At 37.0% G+C, this 27,932-nt stretch overlaps 1 protein-coding gene across 3 annotated transcripts in view; it reads right to left on the bottom strand.

Moving 5' to 3' along the window:
• Positions 1-27,932, bottom strand: part of LOC148651377 (neural-cadherin) — a 163,034-nt gene that overhangs the window by 18,896 nt on the left and 116,206 nt on the right. For all 3 annotated transcript variants that reach the window (XM_088601573.1, XM_088601574.1, XM_088601575.1), the window contains exons 16-25: positions 24,707-24,850; positions 16,902-17,185; positions 13,869-15,486; positions 12,825-12,918; positions 10,384-10,568; positions 9,616-9,848; positions 8,718-8,995; positions 7,941-8,155; positions 830-957; positions 225-352 (exon numbers count right to left, since the gene is read on the bottom strand). In XM_088601573.1, coding sequence (XP_088457699.1) covers positions 225-352; positions 830-957; positions 7,941-8,155; positions 8,718-8,995; positions 9,616-9,848; positions 10,384-10,568; positions 12,825-12,918; positions 13,869-15,486; positions 16,902-17,185; positions 24,707-24,850 — 3,307 coding nt within the window. The remainder of the gene's footprint in view (positions 1-224; positions 353-829; positions 958-7,940; positions 8,156-8,717; positions 8,996-9,615; positions 9,849-10,383; positions 10,569-12,824; positions 12,919-13,868; positions 15,487-16,901; positions 17,186-24,706; positions 24,851-27,932) is intronic.

The following is a 27,932-nucleotide window of genomic DNA, read 5'->3' as shown; positions in this document are numbered from 1 at the left end:
CTCATGTGTCATCCACAAGCCTGAATTGGATAAAGCCACCAGAAAATGAAAATGGAATAAGGAATTGCAGTTAGAAGACTGCATTGTGCTTTTGGATTTTGTATGTTATAAACATTTTCTAACTTTAGGACTGTTACTACATAGTTCATTCCAAGGAAGTGTTTAGTTTGTTACTAGGTCTCCCAAGTCATATCAGTGATTCAATGTTATTCAATTCATTTTACCTCTCCTTTCCAGGGGTTTCTCCTGTTGCTTTGCACAGTGTCTGGTCGGTTTCTAGCACCTCCACCACAAAGCCTTCAAATTCGTTGACCAAGGCTCCAGAGCAGCGGTCTAGGATGAGCTGTACTGACTGAGAGAGAGCACACTCTTCACTTTCATGACACAAAAATCCAGTCTGGGGATTGAGGGCCTCTGTATTCAGGCCTATACATTCAGGCCTTTGAAATACTTAGAAGCAAATCTCTTGCAATATTCATCAGAGACAGACATGAAAGGTCTATGTAGGCAATTTGTGTTAAAAACTGCATTTGTGTAAAAACTGGTATAATACTCAGCTTTGGGAAAACCTAAGTCAGCTCCAGCATTTCTGAACAATGAAAAAGACAATTATAAGAAGGACAGTGCATATGTATATTTTTTATATAACTTTCTGGATGGGGTTAGTATAGAGAAATTTTGATTTATTCTTTTTGTGGTAGCAATGTCTTTTTTAATTAACAGGAACAAGAAAGGGAGCAGTCCATTGATCTCAGACATAACCTGATCCCTCACTGCCAGACTGATCATGAGAGTTCAATTGCTGCCATACCCTTCTGTCAGTACAAACCTTCCCGTCACTAATGATATCGATTCGGTGCCACCGCCGGTCTGTCACAGCTGCCGTAGAGGGAAGCTGCAGCTGTAGGGTACCTGAGCCATAGCTGACACTTAGAGAAGGGACTCCATTCTTCAGTTCTGACACAGAGAAGATTTGACATCACCACAACACCTCAGACACAGCATCAGCAAAAACTCATCAGATGTGAAGTGTGGCAATGCTGGTTTTGAGAATACATTTCAATCTCAATCAGCACTTTCAATTTTAAAAAGATGTTTGTTGATCTCTACTAACAAATATCTACTGCAAATATCAGGATACAGCAGATATTTTGATTTTTGGATGGTGCAATATTGTTTGAGAGTAAGCATAAACTAGTCTTCTTCAACCCCAGGAGATACACAACTTCACTGGAAGCTGTTTTTTTTATCCTGGAGCACAGAATCTTAATACATAAGTTTAAATTCCTAACATGTAACATGTTATATTGATACAGTACTGTATATGACATGAATTGTAATAGGCCAATGTCAGAGGGCAGCTCAATCTAGTTGTTTACATCTAAGATAATGCACCTGAAGTGGATAATGTCATTTGAGTAGGCAGCTACATCAGCATGCTAAGGTACGGGTAAAGGTTTATTCCATGTTAAAAGGAAAAGAGTTTTTCAGATGTGGCTCCTCAACTGAAATGTTAAGTCTATTTTCTTTTCAACATGGAATAAACCTTTACACGTTGAATTGGATGATACCTCATTCAAATATTTAGGAGTTGTAAGCAATTTTAAAAATATACCTGAAATTGAAAAATTACATCAATTAACCAACAATTATAAACATGGCTGAAACAAAATCCATAAGACACCAGGGTACTCCATGACCAGGATTGGGAACCACTATTCTAGAAGAGGTTAATGAAATGTCAGCATAAACAACCATTATTTAAACATACTGTACAACTTAAACACCAGTGTTTCCCATCTTGTATCTACTACAGTTTATGTTTTTTCAATATGTATTATGTTCATTTGTGCTTCAACCAATTCAAGAAATGTCCGGAAGAGATCACTGGATCAAATACATTTAAGTAGGTATCTGCATCAGCATGTGTAGGCTGCAAAGGAACAAGTAAAGGTTTATTCCATGCTGAAAAGAAAAGAAAAGACACAACAACAAACAACAAAAACATCTCAAGAAAACAAGAAAACAACATCTCTTGTTTTCTTAAGTATAATTAATAGAATACATCGGGTTCAGGATATTGTTTAAATTGTAGCACAAAAACATTTAATTTTTGTTAATATTAAGTTTTTAATTAGTGACTAAACTTTTTCATGCAGTAGCAGTATTACTGATCAAGCCATTCAGGTAAGCTGCGTTGGTACACGGTGGGCGTGGTGCATCATACCACATCATACCACATGTTAATTGAAATATGATAATAGTATCCGTAAGCACCTTGTAAAACCACCAGATGGAGCTAACAAAGCTTAACATCTCATGTACAGCATTTGAGCTGTCACCAGAAAACACCTGCTTTCGAATCCTGCTCACTGCTGCGGGACAATCTTTTTCCAATTAAGAATTAAAGTTGTATACTCTTTAGATTATTAATAACTGTAAACTCTGTATTACAGCATGTTAATCATTAAACATTAAAAAGTCGGTATATTTTATAAAAGCAAGATTGCTCAGTGAGACAAAAGTATACAACCTTCCACCTTCATCATAAATATTTTAATTATGCATAAATATTTTATGCATCTAAGTCTTTAATTTCGTAACTTACATGGGTTCTGGTTTTAATGCGCTTGTTCTAACATTATTAAGCTTATATTCTGTACTTCATAAGTTATAACGTTTGATCCTTTTCTAAGAATATGTACTGTAGTAAGACTACTTGCTGTAACTGTAAAAAAATAAAAGTTTTGCTGATTTAATACCACTTGATAGTAATATTAATATGGAGTCGTGTAACTAAGCAGCTAAAATATTTTGGAAGCATATTTTGGACATTTTGGAAACATTTTGACATTCTTTTTTTTAAAAAGCTTGTATTGTTCTTATAGTGGTAATGGAGAACGTACTGTACAGTATGTTGAAACCACACCATGACAGTGAAGACGTGTTACACCTTCAAGTAAGCCAGTGACTGTTTTTTTACTATTTACTATGTTGAGACGGGGTTGTGTAACTGCGGAAATTATTCTGTACACTGAAGAGTTATAGAACAGACACGTTGTGTATCGCCTCATACACTTGTTGAAATGTTCCAATTTTGATGCGATATGGAAAATATTATTAATAGTATTAATAACGAATGACCTTGGACAGGCTGTAAGCTCAAAGTATTACCGTGGTCCACTTTCTTTGTAAATGTCTGCATCAGTTTAAGTCATTCACCCGTGATTACGTGAAAACATTTTGCCTGCCCTTTTCAGCTACAGCTTAAGTCGTTAAGTGGTGTGTTGGTGTAATGGCTTAAGTGTGTACCTTGCATGCTGGAGGTTGGGAGTTCAAACCTAGCTGCTGCTATGAGTTTTCTTTTAACAAATAAACATTTCTTTGAAAAACTAAAAGCAAATATTACAGACACTATACAACATTTTTGATATTTCTAAATATCACAACATGTTCGAAGCTAGGTGATTTACTAAAAACAATGAATAATTTCAAACTGCTACTGTACTGCCACTACAGTATAGCTTGTGGGAAATATATTTATTTGTCCTGCATCAAAGTTTAACTTGTTCAACGCGCCCTACATTACAAACTCCAATCGTTTCATTTTGTCTATTGCTACAATATCGACAGCAATGTAGTTAAAAGGAACATGTCAAAATGTTTCCAAAATAACCACAAGTGAACGAGGTGAGGGATTTGATAATTGCAGTAATTGGAGAACAGCCTATCAACATGATGGGCAAACAATTTTTTTTATTTTAAAAAATGTTATCAAAACTAAGATACAATGAGGTTTTCCTGCCCAACTCAAACATTGCTTGACTTTAAAAGCTGAAACAAGATAGTTAAAAACCAATTTTTAATAAAATGTTTTAAATACTTGCATTTCATAAAAGTTGTACTGATTTAATACCTCTTGATAGTACAGTAATATTAACATGGAGTCATGTAATTAAGCAGCCAAGGGCTGCTCACAAGGGGACATTTTGGAAAAATTTGATGTTCATTTATTTTTAATATATATATATTATTGTCCTTATAGTAAATAATTTAGTGGTAATAGGCAATGGACTGTCATGTAGTGTGCTGCAACCAGGCGGTTCAAACCCTGATCAGAGAATTACTTTATTTCTTACATAACTGAATATATAAAAATAGTCCATTATTAGTAGCTTGTTGTTGGCCACGGTGTGTGTATCTGGATGAATGATCATAAGTGGTGGTTTCTTGATTTAGGATTTCTTCAAGCAATTCTTTAAGTTAAGGAAGGGCTAAAAGAGGGCTGTACTGTCACCACGCTGCAACCAGCTTGTACCATCTGTATGCTTGCCGTTCGTTACAATATTAATAATGAATGACCATGGATGAGCTGTAAACTGAAGAGTTAGAGAAGACATGTTGAGCTTTGTCTTTTCAGCTTGGAATTTAACTTTACAGCGATGCTTTTGGCTATATGTTTACATAGCCGGATGAGTAAAAATAGATTGGATTAATAACTGGAGTAAGAAAAGATATTTCACACATAAATTGAGACCATACCGCTTTGCAACAGCAGGCGGCGAGACCCGGCTGGGAGGGGGGGCGGTATTTTGATTTTCCTGCGCTAACCTTATTCACTAAAATACTATAATGAGTCCCTGAGGCATACTGTTCAAATTTTAGAATTATAAAAATAAACCTTTGTTGAGTTTGCACGACTGACAAAACGTACCTTTTGAGAAGTTGTGTAATGCTTGGAAAGTAGCAGATTTTGACAAACAGCTAATTTTGCTTGACGAATTAAAAATCTGGCTGTACTGTAGCTTTATTTAATTGAGCAGAAAGTCACCAAGCAGCTTTGTTAAGCAGAGCTTGTGTTAACACATCACACTGTTTGAATGAGTTTTAATCAACTTTGTCTGTCAGTGGAAAAAAATGTCCGCGGGCACTTTTCTTTCCCTCCTGGTGTGAGGTGAAATGGGTTTTTTATTTTACTGGGTATGTGAACATTGAGTGAGCACTGGGGCGTACAGTGAAACTAACACAGTGAGATTACTGAGATGGATATTTTTAGTAAATATGTTGTCAAATATCTGAATTTTTGCAAGATAAAATTGTATCCCGCGGTGAATCAGCTATGTGACCTTGCCCCCGTGAAATTGTGGGAAAGATGTTTAGTGGGCAGTGTATTGACCATAGATTGTTTTAATACAATGTACAGTATAACAGTATAAAGCAAGTATATTTTTTCAATGTTTGTAATCACTATTCTTGCAAGTACATTTTGTATTCAGTTTGCTACTGTGTGTTAGTTGGTGGGCAAATGTTTGAGGTGAAATTTCATCCACAAGGAGCGGTCTTCTCTGCTTTAAAGCAAACCAAACTTTTTCGGCTTTGTATGTCGCTCAAGACATTTCTCTTTGACACTTTCTTTAGTCATAGAGGTGGGAAGATGCTTCCCCCATCCCCCTTCCCTCTGCCTGCCTCACCTGTTTCCATTTTTAACCCTTCTATGTCTGAATCGCAGCGGCTGAGGGAGAGTAGGAAGAGAGAAAAAAAGTGAACCCTGGTTTTTTGATAGTCAGATTTAAGGTATGTTTGAACACAGTCTTGCAAATTAATGTTTTTACAAGATGTGGAAGTGCAACAATTTATCACGGTGCGAATTTTAATACTAATTATTGATTACTAATAATTTATGCACCTGATGCCTGACATTATTTATATATATAAAATATTGAACTGTGACATAACAGTCAGAAATACAATCGGCGCCGCCTCTTCTCTTTAGTGAGCTCAGTGGGTGGTGCTCTGTTTTCTCAATCACCTGCTAATTCGTTTCACACCACGGGAAGTCAGAAGGCTTCAACTGATGCATAAAAAATACAGCATAATGCCTTCTCTCGTTATGAAGTCACTTGCACCTGGGATCCGCTTTATTCAAACTAAGGTTTCTAAAAATGCAACCGGGTACTAGATATTGTTTAAATAAAAGCTGTGCAATTTTACACAAATCGCAATCTTTAAAACTGTACGTTGCAGGATCTGTGTCATTTGTTCAAAAAGTTATTGACATCTGAAACATCTGAAACATCGTGTCTCATAAATAGGTATTTTAATAAGCGAAGCTTAAGAAAACCAAAGAAAAAAATTACTCTGAAAAAGATACAAGAAGTTTGAAACTATTATTATTAAATAAATGCTGTTAATGACCAGACACATTATTATAGTTTCAGTGGTATTTTTAATACCGCCTTGTTATTCTTGATTCTAATTACAATATATACGATTTTGTTTTAAGGCTTGAGGCATCTGTTAAATTGCCCCACTGAATAAAGTGTTTTGAATTAAACTGGTTGAACAGTTGACAGTATTCATGTTTTTATTTCATTATTAATATAACTTAACATTGAATATGTTATAATATATATATTTACAAAAAAACATGTTAATAGGGTGTCATAATACTTCATCATGCGTGAATGAGTCAAATCCAAAATAAAACGTGTTTACAAAGAAAGTGGATTACAGTAATACAACTAGCTATATAAATATATATATATTTAGATCCTAAAATTAATATCGTTATTAATTTCTTTAGATAAGCGATTCCATATTGTATTCCCTATTTAGCGGATTCTAAAAAGTATGAGGTTTTTTACTGCGATAACGAGCGCAAGTTTTAATTGAAAAGGCTAATCACTTACCTCCCTTAACTTTGAATGTGTTGTGATATTTAGAAATACCCACAAATATATACAAATATAGTGTCAATAATATTTACTATTTTAGTTTTTCAAAGAAATGTTTATCGGTTAAAAGAAAACTCATAGCAAGAGTTGGGTTTGAACCCCCAACCTCCCACATGCAAGTCAGATGCCTAAGCATTACACCAATGCACCGCTTGACAACTTTAGCTAGAACTGAACAGGGCAGGCAGATAGTTTCTAAGTAATCACGGGTGAATGAGTCAAATTGATGCAGATGTTTTCAAAGAAAGTGTACTACTGTGATAATTTCAGCTATATTAATATAATTATATCATTATTAATTCCTTTAGATACTCGATTCCATATTTAATCAAATTCTAAAATGTATGTTTTTTTACTGCGTTAACGAGCGCAAATATTCATAGAAGAGGTTAAAACATTATAACCTTTTATGAAGTATACAGTATAAACTTAATATAGTCAGAATGAGCATGTAAAAACTTTTCCAAAATAACCACAGTATGTAACCGAATGAAAGACTTTGATGCTTAAAATATGTAGGAATAAATTTGAATACTAGTGTGTATTTTTTATTTAAACTACCAATACCAGCCATATACAGTTTACATAATATGTTTATGTTCCTAAATGAATATCGTTTATGACCTTCAGATGCTTTTTTCTCCTCTTCTTTTCATGCTCAGCTACTAAAATTTCCCTTTAGTTGTAAAATTCGATATTAATATTCAATATTAAGTGGATTTAAACATGCACAGTAAAGAGGTTAAATGAAGCAACCAATGCACCACGAGTGCTGCCTGTCGCTCATGTTGGCCGACACGTTGAACTCTAGATAATTTCACGCGGTATGGTGTTGTACCGTGCATTTTGAATGGCTGCATCTGTACATTTCATTTCAGCTGTAAAAAGGCCTAGTTGAAATAATTTATGATTAAGATTGATTTCTCGCTTATCACAGCGATTCTCTAGAGGTAGAGCATAAAGTATATTCAATAATAACATAACAAAAGGCAAGCTAATCACAGACATTTGGTACTATAAATAGCACACTCTTGCAGCTAAGCATATCAGATTTCCAGATTTTACTCAAACAGTCCTAGTTTAACCTTTATGCTTCAGTTACCTTAATTATCTTATAGTCTGCGTAGGAGAGGGAGTCTCTACCCCTGGAGACATGACACTATCCAGGGAATGCAATACACCATAAATTAAACTATGGACTCTTACCCAGTGCTATGAAGTCCTCATTATCCCCAGGCTGAGCTTGTGCTATGGGCCCATTGTAAAACAGAAGCCCATTGGCTGTTTCAGTGATGAACTCCAAGGATATGTGACTCTGAAAGCAGGGTTTTATAGGAGTGAACCAGGCATAACCATGACCATGGAAAGTATGCTTTGTTTGTTGACACTCAGGCCCATCAAACATTGGAGGGCATTTACATCTGAAAAAAATCAATTACAAAGATTAAAATTAAAGAGGTACTACAGTTGCAGACATAAGTATTGTCAGCCTATACCTCAAATAAACAAATTCACTGTAGTTTCATAATTACCATTAGAAAAATAAGGACAGTTTCTAAAATAATATAGACTACAGGTAAAATAATATCTTTGTTTCAGAAATAGGAGGTCAATATGTCTACACCTACATATCACATACAGAAATATTAAGTATAGTTGACATTTAGTACTTTCAAAAACTATCTGGTTCATTAAAACAATTTTGAGGTACAGTATTCTGAAACCATGTTTTTAAGCTGGATTCCTCCGCCAAAGCTTGTGTAAGTTTAAAAGTCAGTTATATACAAAGATATAAAAAGCTATCTAGATAGATAGAGTGTTACAAACAGATAAGTAGAAATAAGGAACCTTAAAACAAAAAGAGCAAAAACTATTTGGAAATTGCACATTTTAAAAGACTGTTGGCAAATGTTATTTTCCATTGACTTTACTGTAGAAACACTCCAAAGATTCTAAAGGAAATTGTCATGCCATCATCAGTACCTGTAGCCCAGATCACTGTCAATACAAGTGCCCCCATTCAGACACGGGCCATGGGGATAGGAGGAGCAGGAGAGGGGAAGCCTCTCACGTGCTGAACAGGTGCACTGCGTGTTGACAGAGGCTGTGACGGAGACCAGAGAAACATTTCCACTGTTGAGCGCTGTGGGGGTGTTGCTGAAGGAAATGATACTGGAACAACCAGTTGCATGGCTGCAGTCACTGTAGGCACACTCATCCACCCCTACTTGCAAAATGGTCACACCCATGGCAGCCTCTAGCTGAAGAGAGAGAACACATTCAGTGTCCTGCCTGTATGGTGTCACAATGCTGATAGGTTAATTGGCTTCTGTAAAACAAATTGGCACTGGTATAGTATGAGAGTGTGTGTCTGTGTGTGCCCTGTGATCCACAGGCATTCCATACAGGGTGTATCCCGTCTTGTGCCTGGTGTTTGTCAGGTTAGGGTCCAGCTTCCTCCACTGGCTAGAGTTGTAAAAATGGTCAGATGGATACTTTTATTTTATTAAGAAAAGCACTAAAGAGACTGATGGGTTAAAGGAACTTCAGTGAAATTCATGTAATCAACTGAATCACTTATTGGAACTTACTGTATGTATGTATCCAAGTTATAACCAAAAATGAAACTGATATTATACAGTAAATAAACATAAACTGCAAAATTATGTTTTAACACACTAACATTATAAATGATGTTCTGAAATAATGCCACCACCATTTCCTTAAGGAATGTTCTTAAATTCTTTATTACATACCAGCAGTGTGCTTCTGTCAGGTCTGCTTGGAAATACAAGCAGTTCAAGGATGCATACTGTAGATATACAGTAGGTTAATTAACTCATATTGTAATTGTATCAGGTCAACCCTTTATTGTGAATACCTTTGATTTGTATGCTGCCACAATTCCATTGAGTTTTTCAGCTTTGTAATAGCGTGAACCATGAGCTGCAAACCACACGTTGACTTCACTGGGGCGTAGTCTGCTACTGGCCACACTGAAGATGTGAATGTTGTCCAGGTCAGCTGGAATAATCTCAGAAAGCAGACTCTTCAATCTGAAGTACCTGCTTTCCTTTCCCTCTGGGGCTGATACAAATTCCTCAACTGTACTGTCTTTGATGAGACAAACAAACAGCAGTGTTTAGACAAATCCTCCAGAATATTTTCTTGAGACTTCCAAAAACTTTATATAGAGTGCTTCACTTTCCAATATGGTAATTACATTATAATCTATCTATGGTCTCTGTTTCCAAGGAGAATTGAGAAATTCTTATGAAAACATTAAAAAGCAATAGCTCTTAAATTCTGGAAAAAGTTAAGGGAAAAAGAAACAAAATAAATAATTATATTATGTAATTCATTTTTTCAGGCTTGTGTAGAAATAACAAATAAAGAATTGCAGAGTCGTCAGAATTATAGAGGAATAAGCAATAAGGGACTTGGTTTAGATAGCACTGCACAGTATGCTCTCAGAATCAGTCCAGCATTACACACTATAAGGAAAGTGTACTAAGCTATTTGTAACTGCCAATAAGGTTTACATGTTTCTTTTTCCATGAACTTTTTCCAGAATTTAAGAGCTATAATATTTTAATGTTTTCATTAAAGAAATTCTCAAGATAAGAAGATCCCATTGTAAAATACTCACTGGTTATTCGTACAGAGCCTGCATTCTGGAGAGCTTCTTCCTTCAGGTCTTTGACAGTGACTTCTACCGTTGAGGTGACATCTGGCCAGGTTTTATCTGCCACTCGGACTTGTAAACTATATGACCCAGAAGGAGTCCCCTCTTGGATACTGAGCTGCCCTGAGTTTGGATTTAATATAAAATACCTGCAAGAATGGGAACAGTACAGTCTTGTATTCATCAAGTGCAGTTTTATCCAGAAAGAGGCTATTTATTAATCCAGACAGAGGCTATTATTAACAGAGTTCCAAGAGTAAGACAGCCAGGCACTTTGCAGTGTAATACCGCTCAATGCATAATTCATGCATGTTCATATCATTACAAGAACTTGCAAAGACACACAGCATCTTTCCCAGTAATTCTTCAATCATTAAAACAGATGATGATGTGATTAAAGGGACTTGGAACACTAGCCACTCTGACACAATGATAGCTTTTTTCATGGATACTATAGTGTCAAGTAGCTTCTTCATCTTTATTGAGATAAGACTTTTACTTACTTAAGTAAAATCTGCCAGTTTCTACAGTAGATCGCTTATCTGTCTTTTACGGTGCATTACGAAAATGGCTTCTCTAGTTAAAGACGACAAGTCATTTTACTATACTGGAGAATGAAATTGCAAGCAACAAAAAGGAAATGAGCTTGAAATCTCCTGCAGCTCTGGAAATATGATATCATATTATGATAGAGCACTCTGAAATTAAAAATTCTAGATTGGCAAACTTTTTTCATGTCTTTTAAAAGGTAAATTGAATAACTAAGGTGAGCTTAGTTCAGCTGCTTTCACCCCTCCCGAACTTTAACTAGTATTCCATTTTGTAATGAACATTGGACATTTCTGGAAAAAATAGTGCTGCAGGTGTTTGTCTTTTGAAAGAGGTCCAGTTGTACAGTGATCAAGCATGAAGAGGTGTGAGCAGTGAATGAGAGTGTTAATACACCCTCCTATGCATTAACAGAGAGTAAAATGCACTTCTGGACTCTTTAGTTTGTATTAATCATCTGTGCAGTGTAGTTCCAAAGAAAGTTCAACCTTAGTGGTTATCCTGCAACACAGTGGATTGGTGACTCTGATCATTGAATAATGTAGTACAGCAGGTTGTGTTGCTGATTTGAAAGGCTTTAATCTGGTCCAGTTAAGCACTAATCAGTTAAGCACTAATCTGAATTGGAGCACTGCTGGAAGAAAAATTATAACACCCCTGGGAACTCCATTACAACTGTTCACAACTGCACATGACTCCTGGCTTTCTTCTTCTTTTTCCAGCACATAAAAGCAACTGTTCTTTCATGTTTTCTTTGGTAGTACTCAAAATACACATATTTACTTCCCAGAAGTTGATCTCATATTTAAATATACATTTAGGAAATGTAGGATCAGGTAAGAAAATTACCCTTGAAAGCACCTTTTCCTAAAAAATGCAGTACAAAATATATCTTTACCAATGTATTTCTCTACCAGAGAGCTTTTAATTAAAATAGAACTGAACTCTTTTGTTTATTACTACAATCTGTTACAGTGAGTTAAGCTCTCTCTGTTTTGCTGTAAAATTAGATTTAAAATAGATATAGATGTGCCAGCACTCCTGATATTCTGTGGACCTTGCTTCTAGAGGAGACAACACAGCAGCTATAATTAATCATGGAATGACTAAAGTAATGAAACTATTTTCAGCACTGAAAAAAAGTTTGAGGTATTTGACAGGTTTACAGAGATATGTGGCATCTGTTCAGAATCAATAGGATTTTTACTGAGGGGATGCTTGAAAGATTGAGTATTTGCAACTAGCCTGAAAGCTTGATTTTAAGGCAGCAGATGAATAAGTCATTTAATCAATTTTTAAATTTCAACTTATGCACCCCAGAGGCTAATGTGAAATGTTACAATTAGCATTTGAAATGTGATTGAATGAATAGGAGGACATTTTGAATATTTAAAACATTGTAATTTTCATTTTGTGTCTATTATTAAAATTAGTATTAATACATATTATTTGTTTAATGATGAGATGAAAAACAAATGCACATGTACACCAATCTCATAATAATTCACTTTAGAATTTATTCAGTGAGTAAAATTACTTGACCCCTTGAGTATTCACACAATTATATCAAAACAGCAGTAAGAGTGCTTTTGGACATGTGGTTTTGGACATGGTTTTGGACATGTAACTCATGTCATGGGTGGGACGGTGCAGTTTTACCCTTTAGCAAGACATTTTACTCAAATTGTTAAAAAACCAAGCTGTACAAATAGAATCTATGCAAATGTAAGTTGCTATGGATAAAGCAGCCTAATCAACTAGTAATACAAATCTATCACATTCTAAAGTGTTTTTTTATCTGTAAGTGACTGATTTCATAGCTGCTTGTTTCAGGTTTCAGTAAAAAATCAAAGCACCTGGATGGTTTGCCTTCAAATCTGTAAACCTTTTCATTCCAGTCATCTAGGTCAGGGGACTGAACTTGGCCCAGCACCGTTGTTGGAAGTATACCTGGGGAAAACATGTAATCAGGTTTCAGAACTCAGGTTACACATCAGCCATCAAAACATATAGATTTAATGCAAATGGAGAGAAAATAGGTACTCTCTTTTTTAGATAAAAGAATCAACACCAGTATATGTACTGTATACTACTGTATGTACTTGATATACTGTACAGTGCTTTGCAAAAGTATTCACCTCCTTTCAATGATGTCCTAGTTAGTTGAATTCTAAAAAATGTACAGCATACGCATTTTTTAAACTGTATATGTTAATGGAAGACATGAATGCTCAAACTGAACACTTTTGTCTGAAAGACGTTAGATGAAAGCAATAAACGCAAAGAGAAAAAAATACATTGACTGCAAACTATTTATGCCCTTTGGTTTGCAAGCCTAAATAAGTTCAGTTTCACACACTACAAAGATATGTATACATTATTTGTAATTCAACAAAGGGGGAACTATATGTACATTAAAAGTGGAAAAAGATATATTAGTATATCTTGATTCGTCCAAAAGCAGAAAGTGTTTTACGTTTACTTGGCAAGGAATGTTTTGACTATCTGAATACCACCCATGTCCTTTCATGATATCAGTGCAAATCACTCCTGGGGCTCATGTAACTTTATTTGTTAAATGTTAAATTTAATAAGGAACATTTACATGTTTAAAATAGTTTAAAACCTCAATTAAAAAATAAATAAAATGGTATACTAATGTGTTTATTTACTATTTCATGGGGGACTAAACCCCTTCTATAGAAGCACTTAGACTTTATAAACATAAAACATGTCATAATTATAATTGCAAATAATAATTGATAATGAAATTAATTGCTACCCTGTTGCTCAAAAAATAAAAAATACATTCCAAGCCTTATCTGTTAGAAATAGCATAACAATAGACAAAAAAACCTATTAACTCCCTAAAAATCAGTAAAAACACTTACTGCACTCACCCTCATAGCTGTAGATAATAAATTCTATGTGCCCTGCCACATGTGGATGATCATTTCTGTCGCCGATGGTGATTGTCAGCGTATTGGTTGCACTCATAGGAGGACTGCCACTGTCAGTCATTAAAATAGGTAAGTAGTATTGTTTCTGTTCTTCTCTATCAAAAGTTTGCAGCGCTGTAATCAGAGCACTGCCATTTTTCAAGTCAGTAAGGTTGAAACTACTCACACCAGGGCTCTCCATCAACAGCTGGAAAGAAAAGGGTGCACCATTGTGAGGTGTATCATTGTCTTTGGCATAGAGCAAGAGTGAAGAGTCATTCATTTGGACAACCTGGGGTGCACCCGTGTTCTCCCATACTATAGGATGATATGGTACCTCAAAATGTGGTCCATTGTCATTAACATCTTGCACTGACACTAAGACTATAGCTGTGCCGGTCAGGGACGGATTTCCCATATCTGTGGCATGTAGCAGGAGGCGGTGCTGGGCAATTTTTTCCCGATCCAAGGAATCAGCTACTAAAACCGAACCAGCCTTGTCCACCAAGAACTGTTCGTATGGATCTGACTCAGGTTCAATGCTGTAGGTGAATCTTCCATTTTGCCCTGAGTCTAGATCAACAGCTGTGACCTGGGCAACGATCGTGCCGACTGGGACATCCTCAAACAAGGTCTCTGCCTCATAGAACTGGGGGAAGAATACAGGAGCATGGTCATTGGAGTCCTCCACCTGGATAACACAGTAGGCTAAACTAAAGAAATCCATGTCCTCCACCTTCACAGTCAAGTTAAATGTCCGCTCATGGGGTTTTTCAAAGTCAATCTTCTTCTTCAGCCTGATGGTCCCCCGTCGGTTCATCTTATCTGTCTCAATGAAGAATTTGCGGTCTTCGTCTCCACCAACAATGCTGAAGGTCATCATGGCATTTTCCCCCTCATCTCCATCAGTGGCTGACATCACAAGCACTTCACTGTTGATGTCCAAGCTTTCAGTCACAGAAGCCATATATACCCTCTGTGTGAATACAGGAGGGTGGTCATTAATGTCTGACACTATAATTGTGGCTGTCCCAGTTCCTGTTAGGCCTCCTCCATCCCTGGCTTCCACCACCACTAGATATTTGTCTTCTACCTCTCTATCTAGGGACCTGAGGACAGTATAGATAGTTCCAGTGAAGGGGTTGATGGAAAAAAGGTTTAGGTTGATCTCATTGCGTACATTCTGCACTATCCTGTAAGTTAGAATTGCGTTCTTGTTGGCCTTGGGGTCGTCCAAATCAGTGGCAGTCATTTCCATAATGGAAGTATCAGCTGGGGAGTTCTCCAGCACATAGCCCACAAAACAGCTGTCAATAGCACACAAGAAGACAGGAGAGTTGTCATTGACATCTTGCACTTCTACAATGACATCAGCAAACCCAGTGAGACCTGCCCCATTCTCATCCGTGGCCAGGACTAGGAATTGCCACACAGAGCGCCCCTCTCTGTCAAGCTTTTTCTGGGCATAAATCTTCCCAGTCAGAGCCTCAATGGTGAACTCGCTATCAGCACCTTGGCCATGCAAAGAGTAACGCAGGGCGCTCTGGTCTGCCTCTTGGTCTGGATCCGTGGCTGATACCTACAAAAGAGCAATTTTCTAATGTTTTTCATCCATAAGAACTACCATGTCATGACTAACATGTCAGCTAAGCAGTTTGGCTCAAGATATAACTTTTGCAGGGCCTTCAAAACATCCATCATAAAACCTACAATTATTAAACTTAAATATTACTGAAAACAAGCAAAAGAAAACAGACTTTGGCTTCTTGTAGTTGAGGGGTGTTTACTCAAAACATACTTTACTGAATTTGTGCACAAGCCTTTGAAGTCTTTTTTCCCCTGACAATTAAAAGTCACAATCCAGGAAGACTGAAACAGAGCAATCTGAAATTTTCAAAATTAATTTAAATTTAGAATCTAAAATATACCAGCACATCTGTTAATAAATAATGAAAATGACATAGTGTGCCTAGCACAGACTTTAAGGGGTACCTTCACAGACACTTATTAGCAGCAGTCCAGGATTAATGAAGATTTAAGGTTGTTAAATTAGTAGTAAATACAAATCTTTATATAACAGTGTCATACACTATGGAAATCTGCTGCATAAAAACAAAGAAATGAGCAGAGAAAATATGCAGGCTGAGACTCTTCAGTCTCACCAATTATTTTTTAATATATACATTACACTCAATGTAGAATTGCTGATTATTTTTTTCCATGTCTCAGAGCACAACTGAGTGCAAGGGGGAGAATACGGACAGGCAGACAAGCTACTCTGACATTCATTGAGACTAGAAGTTCCACGATGACATTGCAAGAGGGTTAGTCCTGATTGGAAGAGATGCATCTCCCTCATGGACATTACCACAAGCTTGAAGATGCTTAGGAAGCGGTAGTAGTCAGAGTTTTAATGAGAGCAGAAAAACCCTTGGCTAACAGATTCCTGCATCTACGCTTCACAGTGCTGAGCCAATACTGTATACTATCTTTCGGGAAAACCTGGTCAGAGAAAGTTTGTGGCATGACCCTTGCTCAAATTTATGATATCTGGATGACAGATCTCCATCTGTACCCAGAAAGACTAAATTCTTCTCTCATTTGTTGCATTTCTTTTGTCACATGTTAATAAGGGGCTAACTTAAAAAAAGGTTTGTAACTGGGATGCCTTTCTCCTCTTGTTGCCACTCTTGTTGCCTCTTGTGTTTTCTAGTGCTTTTTCACATCTAAAATAAATGAATGCCCACCCAGATGAAAACAGCGTTCTAAATTTTCCAATTGATATATACAATATTTAAAATACTTTAAAAAGCAATTAATAATTTTAGAATACCATTATACTATAATAAATATCAAAGCAACAGTCCAGCAGCACAATCCCCTGCTGTCTCATACCAGAGGTACGTTTGAGTTTAAACTGACTTTAGTTCCAATACCATCTTAAAAGAGAACAATGAACCATGTAGGTCCCTGACTTGAATGTAGCACCCTGACCTGTAACACAAGCACAGGCAGCTCAGTGAGCTCCTCCATTACGCTGCTGTGATACTCGCTCTGGCTGAAAATGGGTGCCTCATCATTCTGGTTGATGACGTTGATGATGACAAGTGTCTGATTCTCCCATTTTCCATCAGATGCCACCAGTCTCAGTTCGTAGCGCTGGTTCTGTTCATAGTTCAATCGCTGTGCTATGAAGATCGTCCCAACTTCAGGCTCCACATCAAATGTTCCTTTGGAATTGCCTGAAGTGATCTGGTACCTAAGTTTAGCATTGGCCCCTGTATAAAAGACCATTGTAAGTTAGGGAGAGTTTAATATGGAGCTGTTGTGAAAAACTACTGAACAAGCAGGAGAAGGGAGAGACGTGGAAGGTACAGTTAGGAAAAGACATAAAGACACCTGCTATATCACAATTTCTGATTAAAAATTATGGATTTCACATTACTTTTCACTACAATTTTCTAAATGATGAAGACATTCATAACATTGCCAAACATTTTTTTGCTCATTTGATCCACTAATAACTACTAAGAAAAAAACAGTGTATCTAATAAAATTTTAAGAGACAAATACCATCTGGATAAAATTTGTCAGCTTTCCACTATGACTGTGGTATGTGTTCAGTCAGTGCTTAGTGTGTCCATCAAAACAATAAATGCAATGCAGTTTGACACTCGGTAAACCAAGCTCAAGTGCTTTTGCCAGCAGCAGCCTAGTTAATGAACAGACCATATGGCAACCTCATACTGTCTAAGCAAAAAAGAGCTGGTCTTTCAGGAAACAGGACTTCAGCCATCAGGGAAAAGGCACAGATTTTGCTCTTGTTGAAACAGTACATACTGAACTGTACTCAGTTCATTTTCTGAGAATGAAAGACAGGTTGGGCCAATTGCACATCATTGGAAATGATTTATTATCCTTCTTTAATGAAACTCACCATACAGTAAATAGAGATTAGACAACGAGTGTGAAATGGATCAGTTTTAACAAACATTTAAGAAAGTTGCTTGATTTGCCTTTCAATTTTCTTCTAAAGTCAGAGGGAGACTATGATATGAGTTTCTCTACATGACATCACAGAAAACTTATAGTTGCTCAAAGTCATTTCTCTACTCTTAATTGCAGTTTCAGTTACCTTTGAACAACTCCCACCTGATTAATCATTTGGCAATAAATGTAACTCTACTAGGGACATGATTCATTGCTACCACTTCTTTCACAGCATTGTGAAAGAAAAAAAATGTATGCTTTGTCTTTTAAAATCTCATTAGAAGTAAAGGTTTATATACTACCATTTGCTGTTTTTCCCGAATGAAATAAAATGCCAATAACCTCTTGAGTAAATATAGAATTACTAAATGTCCTTAAACCGGACAAAAGACTAAATAATCCTATTAGGCCAAGTACATATGCTTGATAATTAGTAATGTTAGTGACACAGAAGTGAATACACAGCATTATTTACTAAGGCTACCACAGCGGTATATGGTTTGGGGAATATACATCTTTATGTATGTTAGTAGCAAATATTTTAATGTAATTAAAGTAAAAGTAATCCTTTGGCTAAGGTCTGTCATGGACAGTTTGATGATGATAAAGACAAAGTATTCAGTGCTATGCTTGTGACAAGCTAAAGGGCTGCTTCTTAGATGATAATGGGGAAAGTGGAGAGATGCAAAGTATGGAATCCTGGGAAAAAGTTTTCACATCAGAAGAAAGAAAGATTATTGGCTTCTCTCTGGTCATTTGTTTCTGATGTAAATTTAATCTAATTTTCATATTGTGATCTCTCCTTTAGGCTATTAATAGGAGTGAGTGAAATCTTTCGTTGCAAAAACACTTTGAAAGTGTCTTTAGCACTATAAGAGTCTGTGTACTGCACACCTGTAAAGGAAACTATTATAACAGCACTGCACTCTACAGTTAAGGGTATGCTTCTAAAAGAGAGGAATGGCATGTGGCTTGTGGCATGTCTGATGGCAGACCTCAGGAATTGCTGATGTTCGAAAAGCTAAAGGGATCAACTAAAACCTACCCAACTAAAAGCAGCACACAGTCAGCTGAGGAGTCCTAGTCATAGTGGGCTAATGACATAACATAAAATCAAACCAGAAATCCCTTAGCCACATGCCACAACCCAGTGACTGAGGCTTACATGATTAGTAATCTCAGTTCCAGAATTGCTTGAATTGTTTAAAGGTTAATTAGTCTCCTGCCTTGGATATTTCATATTCAATATATTAATTTTCTCTTTTTGCTTTGACTTCTTCACAACTCCTCAAAAGTTATTTTCCTCAATAAATGGTCCTCAGATGGATTAATAACAAATGAGAGGATGCTAGGTTGGTCTGGTTGCAGGTGGTTAATTATTAAAGCATTTAATTTAGCTTTAAAGGATTAAAAGGAATCAAGTTCATTTTCTATGTGGCCTGGTACCTTGGCTCAAACACTCAATTTCAGTCCAAATTGCAAGATAAGACATCCACTTATCCTGGCACATTCCATACGATAATATAATGTGCCGTGCTCCTTCACAGAAGAGATATTGTTTTCTTTTTTAGATTTCAGGGTAGCTGATGTTGTATGTGAAATCTATCTCTGTATGTAATAGTCTCCTTTCCTAATACATACCTGTATGTTGTTACATCCAGTACTGAGGCCCGACCTAATACAATAGCGTCTAAACTAGTTCCAATCCCTGATGAACAGTTAAGTTGATTGAAGTTGATGTACAGTTAGTGTGCATCAGTTGTTCTCAAAATATATGTATTACAAATGTACAAAAATGAATGAATGAAAAAATACTTAATACATTGTTTAATGGCGATGACATTACCCACGTCTATATCACTGTACAACACAGGTTTGAGTCTGAGTGTAAACAAAACAGAGCACCTTCCAATACATATAACTATTGCATGATTTCTTTATCCGTTTCAGCTAAATGAAGGGAATTAAATCAGTTAGAATCTTGGAGTGTCAATTGTAAAAATAATGCTTCTTCTCTCCTTTGTTTAACTTAAAGAATTTCGCAAAGAAATCCTTAATCACAATAGTATCACTTAATTTATCCAGATACACAAATTCATGCCAGAGCCAACAACAAGAAATAACCATTCCCCCTCCCTTGTTTAACTTAAAGATTTCCATGAAGAAATGCTTAAACACAAAACCATCACATGTCGATTTATGTGTCTTTCTTTCAATTGGGTATGCACGATTAGCAACACGGAGTCATTGTTATGATTTCTCTATTATTATCAAATCACTCAACTAGTTCACTTGTGGTTATTTTGGAAACATTTTGACATGTTCCTTTTAACTACATTGCTGTCGATATTGTAGCAATAGACAAAATGAAACGATTGGAGTTTGTAATGTAGGGCGCTCTGAACAAGTTAAACTTTGATGCAGTACAAATAAATATATTTCCCACAAGCTATACTGTAGTGGATTTAAAACTGTACAATATCGTGCTGTATGCATGCGGCACGTCTTTGTTCAAGTTTTAAAGCTACGGTACGGAAAAATGAGTGTTAAGAAAAAACAGGACATTTGAATGCTGATTGCCTTATGTTAAAGAGCAACAATGATAACAGGGCATGCTACTGAAAATGTAACCCATCCCCCGAGCAGAACTGTCTATTTTACATAACAAACAGTTGGGTGTAACACTCTTCTTTAAATTGAAGGTTCTGAAAACAGTGACAAATCACCCCGAACAAAATACAATTTTAAAATACAAGCAGTTTAAAATTATTCCTTGTTATTAATAAATCACTTAGCTTTGAACATGTTGTGATATTTAGAAATATAAAAAATGTCAATATATTTGCTATTTTAGTTTTTCAAAATGTTTACTTGTTAAAAGAAAACTCATGGCAACAGCTGGGTTCAAACCCCTGACCTCCAGCATGCAAGGCACACGCCTAACCCGTTACACCAACTCACCGCTTAAGAACTTAAGCTGTAGCTGAAAGGGGCAGGCAAAAAGTTTCCAAGTAATCACGGGTGAATGAGTCAAACTGATGCAGACATTTACAAAGAAAGTGGACCATGGTAATACTTTGAGCTTACAGCCATTCATTATTAATACTATTAATAATATCTTCCATATCGCATCAAAATTGGAACGTTTTAACAAGTGTATGAGCCAATATACAATGTGTCTGCTCTATATCTCTTCAGTGTACAGAATAATTTCCGCAGAGTTACACAACCACAACCACTATAAGAACAATACAAGCTTAAAAAAATGAATGTCAAAATGTTTCCAAAATGTCCAAAATATGTTTCCAAAATATTTTAGCTGCTTAGTTACAAGACTCCATATTCATATTTCTGTCAAGTGGTATTAAATCAGTACAACTTTTATTTTTTTACAGTTACAGCAAGTGGTCTTACTACAGTACGTATTCTTAGAAAAGGATAAAATGTTATAACTTATGAAGTACAGAATATAAGCTTAATAATGAACAAGCACATTAAAACCAGAACCCATGTACAGTAAGTTACCAAGTTAAAGACTTTGATGCATAAAATATTTATGCATAATTAAAATATTTATGATGAAGGTGGAAGTTTCTGTACTTTTGTCCAACTAAGCAATCTTTCTTTTATAAAACATACTGACTTTTTAATGTTTAATGATTAACATGCTGTAATACACAGTTTAAAATTATTAAAAATCTAAAGAGTATACTTAAATTCTTAATTGGAAAAAGATTGTCTCTCAGTAGTGACCGGGTTTCGAAACCAAGCAATTTCTGGAGACAGCTCAAATGCTGTACATGAGACGTTAAGCTTGGCGGTTTTACAAGGTGCTTTTGGATATTATTATCATATTTCAATTATCATGCAGTGTGATGCGGTATGATGCATTTTAACGCAGTATACCTCGCATTTGAATAGATGGATCTGTATTTCTAAATACAAATGATTCAAATTCACACTTTTTTAAAAGGTGAAAGTAATGTTTTTAGTTATTTTAAGTAATATTACAAAGCCTCAGAAATTATCTAGAAGCTTCTTGGAAATCACTTTGATTGCCATAGGGCATGAAGGAGGCTGAACACAGAAACAAAATGTCACCCCATCATCCCTCCTCTAGAGGGTGCTCTGACCCTTTTGTATTTTAGTTTAGCTATTGCATACACCTGTCCCTGGTTTCCCTTTTATTATTTAAACCCTGTGCCTCAGAAGCTCAGGGCTCAGCATTAGAAGACGGACACCCGGAAGCCCGCCTACCAGCGGTTCCAGGAATAACCCGACGGCATAGGCTTCACAACGGTGCCCTGACCAGCTGAGTCCGGGACTCAGAGCGCCTGGCCTTCCATGTTCCTGATTCCATGTCCTCGTTCCCTGTTTTTATTCGTGTCTTGTCTTGGACCGATCTCCTGCTTTTGGATTATGGACTGCGCCATGGCTTCCCTATTTGGACTGTGTTGGACTTGTCATGCCCCCTGAGCACCGGATCACAGCTGTCACGCCCCCCTGTCTGTCATCCTGTCCTGATCCTGCCGTGTTTCCCCCTGAAGTCTTACTCCAGTCACTTCCGGATTATACTGTCTGCATAGGGTCCTAAACAATACGTTCAGGAGTCTGAACCGGCTCCTGTAACATTATACAAAGATCTATGGTTAAGTATTATCATCCTGAACCTTAACAAATTTAGTGACACCTACAAAAACCTATAAAACATTCCACTTTCAAGAATGGTGAATTTTTCATCAAGGTTTCATCAATTTTTTAACTAAGGAGAGGATATAAAGTAATAAAGATGAATCCAAACATGTTGCATCATTTGGATACAATGTCTCTAATACAATTCATAATTATACACTCTGCATTCTATTGCAGAGCTTCGTGGGAAAATAAAAAGAAACAAGGCACAGCATATTTCTTAAAGAGCATTTTGTGATCTCCAGAACTTGTATATTTATTATTTTACCTTCAATAGACAACAGACATGTGACAAATACTGCTTATTTTAAGCCAAGGAGCTACCCAGAGAAGCTTGGCTATAAAATCCACTCAGACACTTGCATGCTCAGCAGCCTGGTCCTTACCAGGATTTTGTCATGTTTTTATGGATTATCTCAAACAAATACAGATCATCCGCTTAGGTGGACACCTGTGTCTGACAGGGAAGACCACTGGAGATTTTGAAATCTGACAGATTTTCAAAAATACTATTTCCAAAGTAATCTATGTAATAAATACTTAGGCTGTCAACTCAGCAAATGTCTAAGGAACATACTGTAGATACACTTCCTATGTGGAATTACATGAGGCCTGGATTTTAAAGGGGCATACCAAGATGTACACCCCTCACTGCTACATACAGTGTCACTACAGCTACTACTCTCTTGAAGTCTTGAAAAAAAAGCTTAGAACAGTCTATTTTGATCAGCGTCCCATTCCAAATGGTTAATGCACACCTCTAAGTGAAATATGTAACTACATTTTCTCCTGTTTTTTTCTGTTTTCCCCAAATCAAATGGCTAGATTCTAAAATTGATGAAACAGCAGAGATGTTCACCAATAATATATTTCATTATAGCTTACAAATAAGATCAACGATTAGTTCCAAAGAAGGTTTGATACTTTTACCTGTGTCACTGCTTTTTTCTTAATCAGAAAAAAAACTCTTTAAAATCCTATAACTGTTAAAAAAAGAAAAAAATACAGGTTTTCCTTAACATGACACCATTTCTTCTTTAGTACAAGTGTTGTGGTTAGCAGAACCACTCCAGACAATATGTATTAATGAGGAAAAGGCCCCACTTTTGTTTCTTTTGAAATGAAAAAATGAAGCACAGCCAATCAAACTAAACAAGTCTTGGATTTTGAAAAAAACACAGGAACACAGGCAGAACATAAGACAATCCACCCAAGAATAGAATCCAAGACCCAAAAGCTGTGAAGCAGCAGTTGGATATGACCATAAAATGGTTTCTGTGAAAGAGGGTTTTGTCATGTGTTTTCATAGTGCTAACAAAGCTTTTATGTGGGACTGAATTCAAGTAAATTAAAAATGTTTCACTTATTTGAACCTATACACATTTAAGGATCTGCTTGTTTACTGTGGAAAAAATAAACAGGAGTGTAAACACATTTACCAGTAAAGGTATTATACTGTACTGATATACAGTATACACATTGTAGACATTGCTGGATAGATGTGTGCAATAGCTTTAGTCAGTTGTAACCAGCACCACCTAGTGGAGTGTACAAACAGCACTCCCAGGGGTACCTGGAATCAAGCTGGCCATAGTATGCTCAGCAATGAGCATGCAACATGCTTTATTGTTATGCAACATGACCTCAAGAGTATCCAGTGATTGTGAGTTTACTGTTTAATTGGCTAGACTGCATTTGTTCTGCCTTTGACACCTTAGTTCTGCTGTTGGCTCTGTAAGAGTGCAATATAAAAACAGAAGTGGACAGCTTCTTCACTTCTTGATAGTTTTAGATTTGCTGATAAATAGATTAAGTAGATTAAGAACTGGTGACTAGAACTGGGGAAAGGTATAAAAAGAAAAAGAAAAATGACAGGATATTCTAAATTTAATAATTAAGGAAGAAGAAATTTGTCTAAGATGAGTAAAAAGGAAACCAGATAAGGGTGACTCTGCGTTATACATTACTTCACCTAAAGGGCTTTGTCCAGTGCTGCACTGCAGAACTGTGCTTGCAGTTGCAAATTATAGAGTTTCAGAGACCAGTGTCTGATCCAGTGCTCTTGGTTAAATAAACTGAAGCATGATGTCCTTTAACAAAAAATATTTTTCCCTTACCTTCATCTTCGTCATTGGCTGTCACGGTCAAGACAATGAAGCCAACATCTTTGTCTTCCTCTACGCTGACTTCGTACACTAACTGAGGGAAGGCAGGAGCATTGTCATTGACATCCATGACAAAGATCCGCACGTAAGCAGTGTCTGAAACACAAGAACCAAAATGACATTTTAGCATCTGCTCGGCATTGCCTCTGCAGAGGGTTTCTCAAAATACTAATCACTAACTTAGTATCCATATTGTAACCACATCATCCAATAAGGGTCGTGGGGGAACGTGAATCTATCACAGTAAGCAACGGGTGCAAGGCGGAATAAACACTAGACAGGACACCAGTACTAGCAGGGTACATACAAACACAGACACATGCACACTTACACCAGGGCCAATTTTCCCAGAAGCCATTTAGCCTACCAGTATGTCTTTGGACTTTGGGAGGAAATCTGAGCGCCTAGCGATACCGTAGCTCACACAATCACAGAGAAAACATACAAACTCCATGCAGACATCACCCCAGGCGTGGCATTTACCCCAGAGCAAAAGCACTACAATGGAACAATGCTAACCACAGACTAACTGTGCTGTCTACAGACTAACCTTTTTTTTAATAAAATTCTTATCATTTAAACACAAAAGAAGTGGGTTCATCTCATAAAAAAGAGAGATCTTATAATAATTGCTTACACTTGTATAGCGCTTTTCTGGACACTCCACTCAAAGCGCTTTACAGGTAATGGGGACTCCCCTCCACCACCACCACCAATGTGCAGCATCCACCTGAATGATGCGACGGCAGCCATAGTGCACTAGAACGCTCACCACACATCAGCTATTAGTGGGGAGGACAGCAGAGTAATGAAGCCAATTCATAGATGGGGATTATTAGGAGGCCATGATTGGTAAGGGCCAATGGGAAGTTTGGCCAGGACGCCAAGGTAACACCCCTACTCTTTTTGAGAAACGCCCTGGGATTTTTTAATGACCACAGAGAGTCAAGACCTCGGTTTTTCGTCTCATACGAAGGACAGCGCCTGTTTTTTACAGCATAGTGTCCCCGTCATTATACTGGGACATTAGGACCCACATGGACCTCAGGGTGAGCACCCCCTGCTGGCCCCGCTAACACCTCTTCCAGCAGCAACCTTAGTTTTTCCCAGGAGGTCTCCCATCCAGGTACTGACCAGGCTCACACCTACTTAGCTTCAGTGGGTTGCCAGTTGTGAGTTGCAGGGTGATATGGCTGCTGCTTATCAAACTCTATAACTATATAAGACTGAGACCAATGACCTAAAAGAATATAAGATGCATAATCTGACTTAATTTTACATAGTTTATATTATTTGTAGGTTAGATAAAGCTTGTGCAAAATCAAAGTCCTGTCTTTCATATACAGTGATGTGAAAAAGTGTTTGCCCCCTTCCTGATTTCTGATCACCTGATTTCTGACCTACATGGCCTGTGTGAAAAAGTGATTGCCCCCTAAACCTAATAACTAGTTGGGCCACCCTTAGCAGCAACAACTGCAATCAAGCGTTTGCGATAACTGGCAATGAGTCTTTTAGAGCGCTGTGGAGGAATTTTGGCCCACTCATCTTTGTAGAATTGTTGTAATTCAGCCACATTGGAGGGTTTTCGAGCCTTAACCGCTTTTTTAAGGTCATGCCACAACATCTCAATCGGATTCAGGTCAGGACTTTGACTAGGCCACTCCAAAGTCTTCATTTTGTTTTTCTTAAGCCATTCAGAGGTGGACTTGCTGGTGTGTTTTGGATCATTGTCCTGCTGCAGAACCCAAATGCGCTTCAGCTTGAGGTCACGAACAGATGGCCGGACATTCTCCTTCACGATTTTTTGGTAGACAGCAGAATTCATGGTTCCATTTACCACAGCAAGTCTTCCAGGTCCTGAAGCAGCAAAACAGCCCCAGACCATCACACTACCACCACCATATTTTACTGTCGGTATGATGTTCCTTTTCTGAAATGCTGTGTTACTTTTACGCCAGATGTAAGAGACACACCTTCCAAAAAGTTCAACTTTTGTCTCGTCAGTCCACAGAGTATTTTCCCAAGTCTTGGGGATCATCAAGATGTTTTCTGGCAAAACCGAGACGAGCCTTTATGTTCTTTTTGCTCAGCAGTGGTTTTCGTCTTGGAACTCTGCCATGCAGGCCATTTTTGCCCAGTCTCTTTCTTATGGTGGAGTCATGACCTTAACTGGAGACTTGGAGACTGACCTTAACCGAGGCAAATGAAGCCTGCAGTTCTTTGGATGTTGTTGTGGGTTTTTTTGTGACCTCTTGGATGAGTCGTCGCCGCTCTTGGGGTAATTTTGGTCGGCCGGCCACTCCTGGGAAGGTTCACCATTGTTCCATGTTTTCGCCATTTGTGGATAATGGCAAACGCTTGATTGCAGTTGTTGCTGCTAAGGGTGGCCAAACTAGTTATTAGGTTTAGGGGGCAATCACTTTTTCACACAGGGCCATGTAGGTTTGGATTTTTTTTTCCCTTAATAATAAAAACCTTCATTTAAAAACTGCATTTTGTGTTTACATGTGTTATCTTTGTCTAATATTTCAATTTGTTTGATGATCTGAAACATTTCAGTGTGACAAACATGCAAAAAAATCAGAAATCAGGAAGGGGGCAAACACTTTTTTCACACCACTGTATGTGTGTACCCACAATTTTAAAAGATGAAAGACATTTAATAATAGTTTAAGATAATTTACATTAATAATGATATAGCAGAGATCTTCTAATCCACCAGCACGAACAGACTAATGGGATAATCACAGAATAAAGGCCTTCAGGGTTTCTTGTGTTTAGATTGCTCTGTAAAAACTTAAACTTTATACTAACTTTAGGATTAAGATATAAATAAATGTAAAAATACAGGGTCTTACAAAGTTAGTTACCCTAGTCAAACAACTGTAGTAAGATAATTATATTTCTCATGGGTTGTGCAGAGTACAAATCAGGTAATATAATCCATATCCACTAGAGGATAAAATGCAAGTCATCACGGACACAAATGGGGATTGGACTGCATGTGCCTCATAATGCCATTGTCAAGTATACATACATTTATTGCTCTGCAGTGCGTACTTCCCTCTACACAGGTGTTTGACAGGTCACCCAATTTTATGTGCATGCAGCACAGGAAAAGTATTATAAATTCTAATACATTCACTGTAAACTTTCAAGATCATCAAATAAATAACCA

The sequence above is a fragment of the Lepisosteus platostomus genome, chromosome 12 (assembly GCF_059453375.1).
Source record: "Lepisosteus platostomus isolate fLepPlt1 chromosome 12, fLepPlt1.hap1, whole genome shotgun sequence".
In the NCBI taxonomy this organism is placed as follows: Eukaryota; Metazoa; Chordata; class Actinopteri; order Semionotiformes; family Lepisosteidae; genus Lepisosteus; species Lepisosteus platostomus.
The sequence above is the reverse complement of the archived record's forward strand: the minus strand, read 5'-3'. Positions and strand labels throughout refer to the sequence as shown.